General features: G+C 47.8%; 1 protein-coding gene across 1 annotated transcript in view; it reads right to left on the bottom strand.

The window, feature by feature from the left end:
* pdxka (pyridoxal (pyridoxine, vitamin B6) kinase a) overlaps positions 1-12,927 on the bottom strand; it is a 98,205-nt gene that overhangs the window by 36,286 nt on the left and 48,992 nt on the right. Inside the window, exons 4-8 of the mRNA XM_038801247.1 lie at positions 7,196-7,300; positions 6,150-6,233; positions 5,292-5,338; positions 4,837-4,922; positions 2,564-2,609 (exon numbers count right to left, since the gene is read on the bottom strand). Of these exons, the coding sequence (XP_038657175.1) occupies positions 2,564-2,609; positions 4,837-4,922; positions 5,292-5,338; positions 6,150-6,233; positions 7,196-7,300 (368 nt within the window). The remainder of the gene's footprint in view (positions 1-2,563; positions 2,610-4,836; positions 4,923-5,291; positions 5,339-6,149; positions 6,234-7,195; positions 7,301-12,927) is intronic.

The raw sequence follows: 12,927 nt of genomic DNA, 5'->3' as shown, positions 1-12,927 counted from the left end.
TTCCCCTATATCTAGCCTACTAGTTACATCCATCCTTAAATTTGTTGAACAGGATTTCCCGGGAGAGGGTGTCACATGATATAGGTGTGGGAACAGCTGCCTTTTCCTGAGCTCTGGCGCTTCTCATCTTTCAATCCTTTTTATCCGGATGCACAACCCATAATCATTTCATCCCGATGTGTATAATCTGTGCCATGTTTCTGGAAGATCCTGGTTAAATTTTGGTGATGGAGAGTCAAGTTGAATCAAGAAAATGCTGGTTTGATTGAGGTGGTTGGAGACTGATGGGTTGGGGTTCAGTTTGAAGTGCTGGACTCGCTGGTGAGCAGACCTACACTTTGGCTATGTCATTCACGTCAAGATGATGGCTTCCATTGTGAGCAAAGTTGTGGATGGCAGCATTGGCTCCCTGGCACAGGTTTTTGGTGCTCACGCTGATGAACTGCGGGATATCCTACAGAGAATGAAGTGGAGAAGAGAATCCTGCCAGTCGCTAGGACAGTTCCCTCGGCAGGGGCTCACCTTCAGTCCTTGGAACTCCTGCTGCACGGTTTGTCGAACATCCTGGTTGATTCAGGGAGATGGGCCGGAAAAGGAGCGTTCACATGTCGGCTGTCCTGAGGGGAGCCAGGGAATAATTCCCGGCCGAATTTCAGAACTGGCTGCCAGGCTGTCACAATCAAGGTGTGAGGGTTGGGCGTTTAGAGTCCGACGGAGCACATCTGGTCTTTGAGGTCTGTGGTTGGTGAGGCCTGGGGTCGGTCAGAGATCCCAGGTCTAGGTGTCTTTTTGCCGGGGCTTCCGGACGTGACGTGGCAAAGGTACCCTGAAGAAACTCAGGATAGATCCTGGCTGCTGCTCGACGATCCGGTTGCCGTTCCAAGCTCCTTGGTGATATTATCCTGAGCGTTGTGCAGTATTTACTTTGTTTTGTTTTTATATATGAGCTGTAATCTTTGCTTTTACAACGAGGGAGTACTTTTTTTTTTTAGGTTCTCTTAATGTTGTTTAGAGAAGATGAGCCATGAGGCGCAGTGGTTAGCACTGCTGCCCCATGGTACCGAGGACCCGGGTTTGATCCTGGCCCTGGATCACTGTCCGTGTGGAGTTTGCACATTCTCCTCGTGTTTACGTGGGTCTCACCCCCACAACCCAAAAGATGTGCAGGGTAGGTGGATTGGCCACGCTCAATTGCCCCTTAATTGGGAAAAACAAAGAATTGGCTACTCTAAATTTATTTTTATAAATATGAGGCGTGCCACAGCAGGGTGGCGGGTGGATGGTTGGGTGGAGAGGTTGTTGGTGAGGCCTTGTTAGGCCTCATTATGGGCGAGGAAAGCCACCCCCTCCACCCACCCCTATCACAACTATCAGTGCTGTGTTTCTTTATTTTGGGATTATGGAATCCTTGCTCGTCTCCTATGAAGGTCCAGGCAGACTATGTATTCTCGGGAAGACTGGGTTCCTTTTTGTGGTTGGAATAGGGGGAAATAAGAATTGGTGTATGCCCAGGCGTGGTCGGTTAATCCTCGGGTATCCTGCCTTTCTTGGATTGGTTTTACCACTCTATCTTTGGTCGGTATTATAGAGGGTCAGGGGGCTGAGTTGAGTATGGTTGCCATTACAAAAGAGATGGTGCTAAAAAAGCTAAAAGGTCTTAAAATTGACAAATCTCCTGGCCCCGATGGGCTACACCCTAGAGTTCTGAGAGAGGTGGCTGAAGAAATAGCGGAAGCGTTGGTTGAGATCTTTCAAAAATCACTGGAGTCAGGGAAAGTCCCGGACGATTGGAAGATCGCTGTTGTAACCCCCTTGTTCAAGAAAGGATCAAGACAAAAGATGGAAAATTATAGGTCAATTAGCCTAACCTCGGTTGTTGGTAAAATTCTAGAATCGATCGTTAAGGATGAGATTTCTAAATTCTTGGAAGAGAAGGGTCGGATCGGTAATTTAAACAGTCAGGTGTCTCTTTATGTGACTCAGGAATTTTATTTATACAAGACCTTTGGGAGCAGCACGGTGGCGCAGTGGGTTAGCCCTGCTGCCTCATGGCGCCGAGGTCCCAGGTTCGATCCTGGCCACTGTTTGTGTGGAGTTTGCACATTCTCCCTGTGTTTGCGTGGGTTTCGCCCCCACAACCCAAAGATGTGCAGGGTAGGTGGATTGGCGACGCTAAATTGCCCCTAAATTGGAAGAATGAATTGGGTGCACTAACATTTAAAAAGAAAATACAAGACCTTTGTGGACTTCAGGAAATCATAACGGGTTTTCCAGTCAGTGAAGGGCTTTTTGAAGTGCAGTTGCTGTTGTAATGTCGAAAATATCACAGGCAATTGACTCATATGTTCCCAGAAGCAGCACGGTGAGAATGACAAAATGTCTGTGGTATTGTTTAAGGGATTGATGTTTGCTGGGATGAGGGGGAAGGTTTGCCCACTTGTTGCAATAGTTCACACACAGGTGAGGGTGCAGAATGGGCCTCAGTTAAATGCCTCATCTGCTGGCACTTCTGATGGCCTAATGTGTTCATTTCAAATTTAACAGTGGATACAGATGGTGTTACCTCAATTGCTTCCTTTTCTGTGTTCATCTTCCTTCCTGCAAGAAGTCTGAAACACAAAAGGTTAAACGGCAGTTAGTTTTAACAGCAAATGTGTCCATCTAAAATGGCCACCCACAAAGGATGATGGGAATTGTGGTCAGGTTGGGACACAGATAAGACACAACATGTGTATATTGCAAACAACTCAGACTTATACAGAAACTCACACCTGCTAGAGGCCACTCAAAGGTCTTCCGGGACAATGGGCTCCAGATAGAAACTTACCGTAAGTGGCAGACTCGGGGGCGCCCGTTTGCTTTATTTGGGAGTGCCTACGTGCCTTGGACAATAACGCCCATGACCGACTAGGCCCCGCCCAGCCATCAAGGTATCCACCCCTAATTGGCCAGGATCGATTCGGGTGATCGAAACCCTATCGATCCATTGGGTCCCCACCTGGGACCGCCCAAAAGAGTGTGAAAGATGGGAGGATAAGAAGAACTGCGTAACCAACATTCAGCCTCTTTTGGGACCGGCTTCTGTCCACCAACTACAGCATATCGACCAACTAAGTTCAAGGACCCGCGATCTCCACCTGGAGATGACACTCAGCCTAGACGATTCAGCCAACCTCCAGCCGCCACACGTGAGGAACCAGATAAAGGCCTTATCTGCCCTGCACAGAGCCGGTAATTTGGAAGTTAAGTAAAGGTCGTTTAAACTGTTAGCGATAGTCGAATATGTAGTAGCGTGTGATTTATCAAGTACAGAACTAGTCCCATGTTCAAGAATAAACTGTGATTATACTAAATATTAGTGTGATCATTTGTCCAATTCACGGAGCACGCTCGCACACTGTAGTTATTAATAATAAAGTCAATACAAACTAGGCAGCACGGTAGCGCTGTGGTTAGCTCTGTTGCCTACGACGCTGAGGACCCGGGTTCGATTGTCCGTGCAGAGTTTGCACATTCTCCATGTGTCTGCATGGGTCTCACCCTCACAACCCAAAGATGTGCAGGCTAGGTGGATTGGCCATGCTAAATTACCCCTGAATTGTAAAAATAATTAGGTACTCTAAATTTCTAAAAAAAATAAAATTAGAAAATAAAAATTTTTTAAAATTTATTTTTTTTAAACTTTAATCACAAACTTCAGCAAAATACCTAGCAAATATCATCAGATAGTCAGGTCCACCCAGCGACACAATCTAAACTGATGGGAGTGGAGCTTCCACATAAACACCACTGTCCACCTCTCATTTCATCTCTACTCTTTGCACCTGTTAGTCTCTGATTCTCTATCTTTACTTCCCTTTCTTGCCTGTTTCTACCCCTGCCCCTCTCTCCATCCCTCTCTCACTCAGTCACAGTACTGGCATTTCTGCCTTGTTTAATGCATTTAAAGTCGACCTGTATATTTCCAACCCTTTGAAATTAGCCAAGATTGTATATCCGACAAGGTCGTCCGTTCTGACCACTTGGGTGATAAGGGAGATATTACAGGACACTGTGCGTTGTTTTTCTAACCTTGCCCTCAAAATCTCTGTATCTCATTATTCAAAGTGCACAGAATGACTATCAGCTGGTGCTCCATGTACAACAGCTGCAGACCAGGACAGCAAGAATTTGTGTGTGGACCCTTCAATCACTGCTAGTAGTCTGGGGCAGTCCTGTGACAAGACAGTCGATAAGAATATCTATGTTATGCAGTCAGTGACCTCACTGCGCCTTTTGAAAAGTGAACGCAAGACTGTCAGCTTAATCGATGCCCTGAATGAAGATTTTGGGGGGGACAATTCTTCTTCAACAGAAGAGACAGAATGGCAGCCATCAGGAGATCAGAATTGAGTCGCAGACACCAGGCAGCATGTCATAGAATTAGAATCATAGAATTTACAGTGCAGAAGGAGGCCATTCAGCCCACTGAGTCTGCGCCAGCCCTCAGAAAGAGCACCCTACCTAAAACCCTATCCCCGTAACCCCACCTAACCCAACCTTTTTTTGGGACACTAAGGGCAATTTATCATGGCCAATCCACCTAACCTGTACATCTTTGGACTGTGGGAGGAAACCGGAGCACCCGGAGGAAACCCACGCAGACACGGGGAGAACGTACAGACTCCGCACAGACAGTGGCCTAAGCCGAGAATTGAACCTGGGACCCTGGCGCTGTGAAGCAACTGTGCTAACCACTGTGCTGTGTCCTGTGGGGCTTATTCCAATGTTGTAGGGGGGAGCGAGCAGCATGCAGGCAGGAGGAGAGATTGACAACAATCAGGCAATGACACTTACTCTGCTTCATACTGGTTCGGAGTGATGATGTCAGCGAGGGGGACCACTTTCTCTTTGTAAACTGGAAGAAGATTTTCTGGAACATACTAGAAAGAGAGGACAACATTCACCAATATTGTAGTCAATGAGGAGTCCTGAAAAGGAGAGTCGCAAATACTCGATTTCCTCCTCATGCCTGGAAATACAATAACAATGTAACAGTCCAAGTCCCCACCGGGACCACCCGGAAATGCCGGCTCCTTCCTGGGCCGGCTTCTATCTCGGGGAATTAACGAGTCTGTGCTGTCGGACCTCTGTCCCTCAGTGAGGGAGCTCGTACTCCACCAGCCCCACGAGGAAAACAATCGGGTCGTCCCCGTGGGGGTTACAACAAGCAAAATAATATCCACTGGCCACAGACAGCGGCAGAGAGAGAGATGCACCCAGATACCCGAAAGCACACCCAGAACACTCACCATGTATCCATCTCCATTCCTTTTATCGCCCATCACTGGGTCACAAACTGGAAAATAAAAAGTGAACAATCAGCTTTTGTTTACATTGAAAGCTCCTGCCTCCCACAGGCTTCCCCCCCCCCTCCTGCCTCCCACAGGCTCCCCCCCCCCCCCGCCTCCCCCAGCCCCCCCCCCCCCCTCCGTGTGCCCTCAGACCCTCGTCCCTTATCAGCTGCAACTACCAGTGTCACATTGACTCTCACCCTTGGACCCTTACTATGCAAGCCTTTGTTTTTTAAACAGTGAATATTTGCAATCTGGAAGGTACCGACTCAATGAGCAGCGGATGCAGATTCAACAGAAACTTCCAAAAGGGAATCAGATAAACATCTGAGGGAGATGCCGAGCTTTGAGAGAAAATAGGGGTGGGGGGGATTAGACTGTTGAAAGAACCAGCACAGGTGCAATGGGCCGAATGGCCTCCTTCTGTGCACTCACTGTACGATTTGCTGACCCTAACCTGAATTCAGGATTGCGCTGCCTCTCGCCCCACTTGTTCTGTACATTGCAGTCTGAATAGGAGTGAGCTTCAGTACTCAGTCCAACCCTCAATACCACTAATTATTTATGAGACAATTAAATTAAAGAATTCCGCTCTCAGTCAGAAACAATTTAAATCAGCAACTCAGACTCCTGAAATGAAGATGATCTCCAGCTGTCATGTCAGCCATCAGTTTGTGCAACATCAGAGGGAAGGAGATTAAAGGTTAAGACTTTCAATTATCTAAAAGGAGCCTCCCATGATGAGATTTGAATCTCAAAGTAAATCGCTGCTCCATATTACCGATCAATCTATCAGCAGTTCAAAGGTAGACTCACCATAAACCAGTTTGGGATTCTGTCTCCTCAGCTCCTGAATAATTTCCATCACCTTATCCAGAAATGAAGTGTCTCTGGTGTAACCTTATAAACAGAGAGAGTGAATCACTCACTCACTGTGTAAAGGAGAGCTGGCAGTCTGACACCCCATTCCCCAACTTCACAATCAGCCTCCTACAGATATGGACTCACCTCCAAAAGGTCAAGAGGAAACGTGCACTTCCTCCCAGGGTGGCTTTCAAATAACTCACCGGCCTTATACCATGAATAAAGCTCCCTCATCACTGCCCCAAACACTCCCAGGACAGGTACAGCCCAGGGTTAGATACAGAGTAAAGCTCCCTCTACACTGTCCCCATCAAACACTCCCAGGACAGGTACAGCACAGGGTTAGATACAGAGTAAAGCTCCCTCTACACTGTCCCCATCAAACACTCCCAGGACAGGTACAGCACGGGGTTAGATACAGAGTAAAGCTCTCTCTACACTGTCCCCATCAAACACTCCCAGGACAGGTACAGCACGGGGTTAGATACAGAGTAAAGTTGGCTCTGTACGGGGCAGTAAGGTGGCGCAGTGGGTTAGCCCTGCTGCCTCATGGCGCTGAGGTCCCAGGTTCGATCTCAGTTCTGGGTCACTGTCCGTGTGGAGTTTGCACATGAAAATTGAAATGAAAATCGCTTATTGTCACGAGTAGGCTTCAATGAAGTTACTGTGAAAAGCCCCTAGTCGCCACATTCCGGCGCCTGTTCAGGGAGGCTGGTACAGGAATTGAACCGTGCTGCTGGCCTGCCTTGGTCTGCTTTGAAAGCCAGCGATTTAGCCCTGTGCTAAACCAGCCCCATTCTCCCCGTGTCTGCATGGGTTCCGCCCCCACAACCCAAAAATGTGCAGGCTAGGTGGATTGGCCAGGCTAAATTGCCGTTAATTGGAAAAAATGAATTGGGTACTCTAAATTAATTTTTTTTAAAGTTGGCTCTGCACTGCTCGTCAATCAGCTGCATTAACCCTCACCTCGAGATTCAAGCCTTGGAATCAGTACCTACCTGTTAGTACATAATCATAGCGAGTGCAGTCATTCAGTTTGAGTCCTTCATACAGAGTCTGGAGCTCTGCCGCTGTCATGGTTTGTCCCTTCCAGTACTCATATCCTAAATCATAAACACAGATGATAGTGAATTAGGGTTGGTGGGAGGGAGAGACAGAGACCTCTGCTTTAATGCGGGTTTGAGAGGTGCTGGTTAAGAGGAGTTCTAACAATTTACCTTGCATTAAAAAACAAATGGCCTCACCAGTTTTCTGCCCTAATTGTTGATCCAGATTTGTGGCAACACCAATAGCAGCCGTCGGACTACCGTCCAGACAGTACTGTCCAGACGTTCCTACTGTCCAGACTACCGTCCAGACGTTCCTACTGTCCAGACTACCGTCCAGACAGTACTGTCCAGACGTTCCTACTTTCCAGACTACCGTCCAGACGTTCCTACTGTCCAGACTACCGTCCAGACTACTGTCCAGACGTTCCTACTGTCCAGACGTTCCTACTGTCCAGACTACCGTCCAGACAGTACTGTCCAGACGTTCCTACTGTCCAGACTACTGTCCAGACAGTACTGTCCAGACGTTCCTACTGTCCAGACGTTCCTACTGTCCAGACGTTCCTACTGTCCAGACGTTCCTACTGTCCAGACAGTACTGTCCAGACGTTCCTACTGTCCAGACGTTCCTACTGTCCAGACAGTACTGTCCAGACGCTCCTACTGTCCAGACGTTCCTACTGTCCAGACAGTACTGTCCAGACGCTCCTACTGTCCAGACGTTCCTACTGTCCAGACGTTCCTACTGTCCAGACGTTCCTACTGTCCAGACGTTCCTACTGTCCAGACTACCGTCCAGACGTTCCTACTGTCCAGACAGTACTGTCCAGACGTTCCTACTGTCCAGACAGTACTGTCCAGACGTTCCTACTGTCCAGACAGTACTGTCCAGACGTTCCTACTGTCCAGACGTTCCTACTGTCCAGACGTTCCTACTGTCCAGACAGTACTGTCCAGACGTTCCTACTGTCCAGACGTTCCTACTGTCCAGACGGTACTGTCCAGACGTTCCTACTGTCCAGACGTTCCTACTGTCCAGACAGTACTGTCCAGACGTTCCTACTGTCCAGACAGTACTGTCCAGACGTTCCTACTGTCCAGACGTTCCTACTGTCCAGTACAGGAAAATTCCAGCCAGGGTATCATTGAGCCTTCAGGGATTAATGTTAGATGTTTCACACATGTCCAGATCCTGCGTATCCAAGTGTTCTGGGATTGCTTCCTGGATCCTGAGGTGAGATCGGAGATGATTTCTGAGGCTTTACTATAGGCGTGTTTGTACTTTGTTGTAGCGATGGGATTGGGACAGTGCAATCCCCAACAGAGAGTAGGAATGGAAGTGTACAGAGTTGTGAATCAGGGAAACAGAGCTGGGGTCGGGACAGTGCAATCCCCAACAGAGAGTAGGAATGGAAGTGTACAGAGTTGTGAATCAGGGAAACAGAGCTGGACAACTCTCATTCACAATTCAGGCCCCATTCAGCTCGGCCAAAAAAAACACCACAAAACGATGGGCTGAATGGCCTTTTTTTCTTTATTCCTCCATGGGATGTGAGTGTCGCTGTTCGTCCCAAATCACCCCCGACTGGAGCGGCTTTCTGAGCCATTCTAGAGGACAGTTAAACCACATTGCTGTGGATCTGGGGTCAAATGCAGAACAGCAGATTGCCTTCCCTAAAGGATAATAGTGAACCACATGGGTTTGTATAATAATTAATGATAGTTTCATGCTCACCATTACTTAGACCAGCTTTATATTCCAAATTTAGTAATTGAATCATTTTTTGAAATTCCACCAGCTATCGTGGTCTACCATCGTGACTCAGGTATTTCATCAGGTATCCCTTCAACCTCACACTAACACCTTCACTACACAGACATAGAAAACCCCCTAAAGCCCTCAGGCACCGGTGCCAGAGCCTCATGGAAATGCCCTTTGTACTTGTTATGGTGATCACAGCCCGTACCAGCCTCCCCGAACAGGCGCCGGAATGTGGCGACTAGGGGCTTTTCACAGTAACTTCATTTGAAGCCTACTCGTGACAATAAGCGATTTTAATTTTTCATTTCAAAGGACACAGAGGAATAAGACCATAAGACATTGGACTAGAATTAGGCAACTTGGCCCATCGAGTCTGCTCCGCCATTGAATCATGGCTGATATTTTTCTCATCCCCATTCTCCTGCCTTCACCCCATAACTCCTGATCCCCTTATTGATCAAAAACCTATCTACCTCTGTCTTAAAGACACTCAGTGATTTGGCTCCCACAGCCTTCTGCGGCAAAGAGTTCCACAGATTCACCACCCTCTGGCTGAAGAAATTCCTCCTCATCTCTGTTTTAAAGGATCGTCCCTTTAGTCTGAGATTGTGTCCCCTGGTTCTAGTTTTTCCTACAAATGGAAACATCCTCTCCACGTCCACTCTATCCAGGCCTCGCAGTATCCTGTAAGTTTCAATAAGATCCTCCCTCATCCTTCTAAACTACAACGAGTACAGACCCAGAGTCCTCAACCGTTCTTCATACGACAAGTTCTTCATTCCAGGATCGTTCTTGTGAACCTCCTCTGGACCCTTTCCAAGGCCCCAGCACATCCTTCCTTAGATACGGGGCCCAAAACTGCTCACAAACCTCCAAATGGGGTCTGACCAGAGCCTTATACAGCCTCAGAAGTACATCCCTGGTCTTGTATTCTAGCCCTCTTGACATGGATACTAACATTGCATTTGCCTTCTTAACTGCCGGCTGAACCTGCACATTAACCTTCAGAGAATCGTGAACAAGGACTCCCAAGTCCCTTTGTGTTTCGATTTCCTATGCATTTCCCCATTTTGAAAATAGTCTATGCCTAAATTCCTCCTTCCAAAGTGCATAACCTCACACTTTTCCACATTGTATTCCATCTGCCACTTATTTGCCCACTCTCCGAGCCTGTCCAAGTCCTTTTGCAGCCCACCGGCTTCCTCAATAATACCTGCCCCTCTGCAGATCTTTGTATCATCTGCAAACTTAATCGTCAAAGAACAAAGAAATGTACAGCACAGGAACAGGCCCTTCGGCCCTCCAAGCCCGTGCTGACCATGCTGCCCGTCTAAACTAAAATCTTCTACACTTCCTGGGTCCGTATCCCTCCATTCCCATCCTATTCATGTATTTGTCAAGATGCCCCTTAAAGGTCACTATCGTCCCTGCTTCCACCACCTCCTCCAGCAGCGAGTTCCAGGCACCAACTACCCTCTGTGTAAAAAAAAAACTTACCTCGTACATCTCTAAACCTTGCCACTCGCACCTTAAACCTATGCCCCCTAGTAATTGGCCCCTCTACCCTGGAGAAAAGCCTCTGACTATCCACTCTGTCTATGCCCCTCATAATTTTGTAGACCTCTATCAGGTCGCCCCTCAACCTCCGTCGTTCCAGTCAGAACAAACCGAGTTTATTCAACCGCTCCTCATAGCTAATGCCCTCTATACAAGGCAACACCCTGGTAAATCTCTTCTGCACCCTCTCTAAAGCCTCCACATCCTTCTGGTAGTGTGGCGACCAGAATTTAACACTATACTCCGAGTGTGACCTAACTAAGGTTCAATACAGCTGCAACATGACTTGCCAATTCTTATACTCAATGCCACGGCCAATGAAGGCAAGCATAGCGTATACCTTCTTGACTACCTTCTCCACCGGTGTTGCCCCTTTCAGTGACCTGTGGACCTGTACACCTAGATCTCTCTGACTTTCAATACTTTTGAGGGTTCGACCATTCACTGTATATTCCCTACTTGCATTAGACCTTCCAAAATGTATTACCTCACATTTGTCTGGATTAAACTCCATCTGCCATCTCTCAGCCCAAGTCTCCAAACGATCTAAATCCTGCTGTATCCTCTGACAGCCCTCATCGCTATCCGCAATTCCACCTACCTTTGTGTCGTCTGCAAGCTTACTAATCAGACCACTTACATTTTCCTCCAAATCATTTATATACTACGAACAGCAAAGGCCCCAGCACTGATCCCTGCGGAACACCACTAGTCACAGCCCTCCAATCAGTAAAAGCACCTTTCCATTGCTACTCTCTGCCTTCTATGACCTAGCCAGTTCTGTATCCACCTTGCCAACTCACCCCTGATCCCGTGTGACTTCACCTTTTGTACTAGTCTACCATGAGGGACATGACCTCCCCTTTACAAAACCATGCTGCCTCTCACTAATACGTCCATTTGCTTCCAAATGGGAGTAGATCCTGTCTCGAAGAATTCTCTCCAGTAATTTCCCTACCACTGACGTAAGGCTCACCAGCCTGTAGTTCCCTGGATTATCCTTGCTATCCTTCTTAAACAAAGGAACAACATTGGCTATTCTCCAGTCCTCCGGGACATCACCTGAAGACAGTGAGGATCCAAAGATTTCTGTCAAATCCTCAGCAATTTCCTCTCTAGCCTCCTTCAGTATTCTGGGTTAGATCCCATCAGGCCCTGGGGACTTATCTACCTTAATATTTTTCAAGACACCCAACACCTCGTCTTTTTGAATCTCAATGTGACCCAGGCTATCTACACACCCTTCTCCAGACTCAACATCTACCAATTCCTTCTCTTTTGGTGAATATTGATGCAAAGTATTCATTTAGTACCTCGCCCATTTCCTCTGGCTCCACACATAGATTCCCTTGCCTATCCTTCAGTGGGCCAACCCTTTCCCTGGCTACCCTCTTGCTTTTTATTTACGTGTAAAAAGCCTTGGGATTTTCCTTAACCCTATTTGCCAATGACTTTTCGTGACCCCTTTTCGCCCTCCTGACTCCTTGCTTAAGTTCCTTCCTACTTTCCTTATATTCCACACAGGCTTCGTCTGTTCTCAGCCTTCTAGCCCTGACAAATGCCTCCTTTTTCTTTTAAAATGTATTTATTCAAAGTTTTTCAAAAAGTTTTACAGAACACTCCAAAAAGGAAAATAATACAAAGAGAAAAGGGCAACATGCCAACCAAACAGAACAATTTAACCCTCGAAACGATAAACAGTTTAACAAATTAACACCCAACTCAAAACAAAATAGGGCGAACTCCCCTTTCAAAAAGAAAAATAAATCAGCCCCCCCCCCCCCCCCGCTTGCTGCTGCTGCTGACCTCCACCTAACGTTCCGCGAGAAAGTCGAGGAGCGGTTGCCACTGCCTGTAGAACCCCTGCAAGGACCCTCGCAAGGCAAACTTTATCATCTCCAGCCTGAGAAACCCCGCCATGTCACTGACCCAAGCCTCTACGCTGGGGGGCTTTGCGTCCCTCCACAATAACAAGAGCCGTCTCCGGGCTACCAAGGAGGAAAAGGCCAGAACTCCGGCCTCTTTCGACTCCTGCACTCCCGGATCCTCCGATACCCCAGCTTGGTTTTACCCGAGTGTCCAAGACCTTGGACATGACCTTTCCAAAGCCTTTCCAGAACTCCGCAAGCGCCGGGCACGCCCAGAACATATGGGCGTGGTTAGCTGGGCGCCCCAAACACCTCACACATCTTCCTCCACCCCAAAAAACTTACTCATCCTCGCCCCTGCCATATGCGCCCTGTGTAACACTTTAAACTGGATCAGGCTGAGCCTGGCGCAAGATGAGGAGGAATTGACCCTGCCCAGGGTGTCAGCCCACAGGCCCTCACCCAGCTCCTCCTCCCATTTGCCCTTCAACTCC

This window comes from Scyliorhinus canicula, chromosome 7 (assembly GCF_902713615.1).
Source record: "Scyliorhinus canicula chromosome 7, sScyCan1.1, whole genome shotgun sequence".
Classification (NCBI taxonomy): domain Eukaryota; kingdom Metazoa; phylum Chordata; class Chondrichthyes; order Carcharhiniformes; family Scyliorhinidae; genus Scyliorhinus; species Scyliorhinus canicula.
The sequence above is the reverse complement of the archived record's forward strand: the minus strand, read 5'-3'. Positions and strand labels throughout refer to the sequence as shown.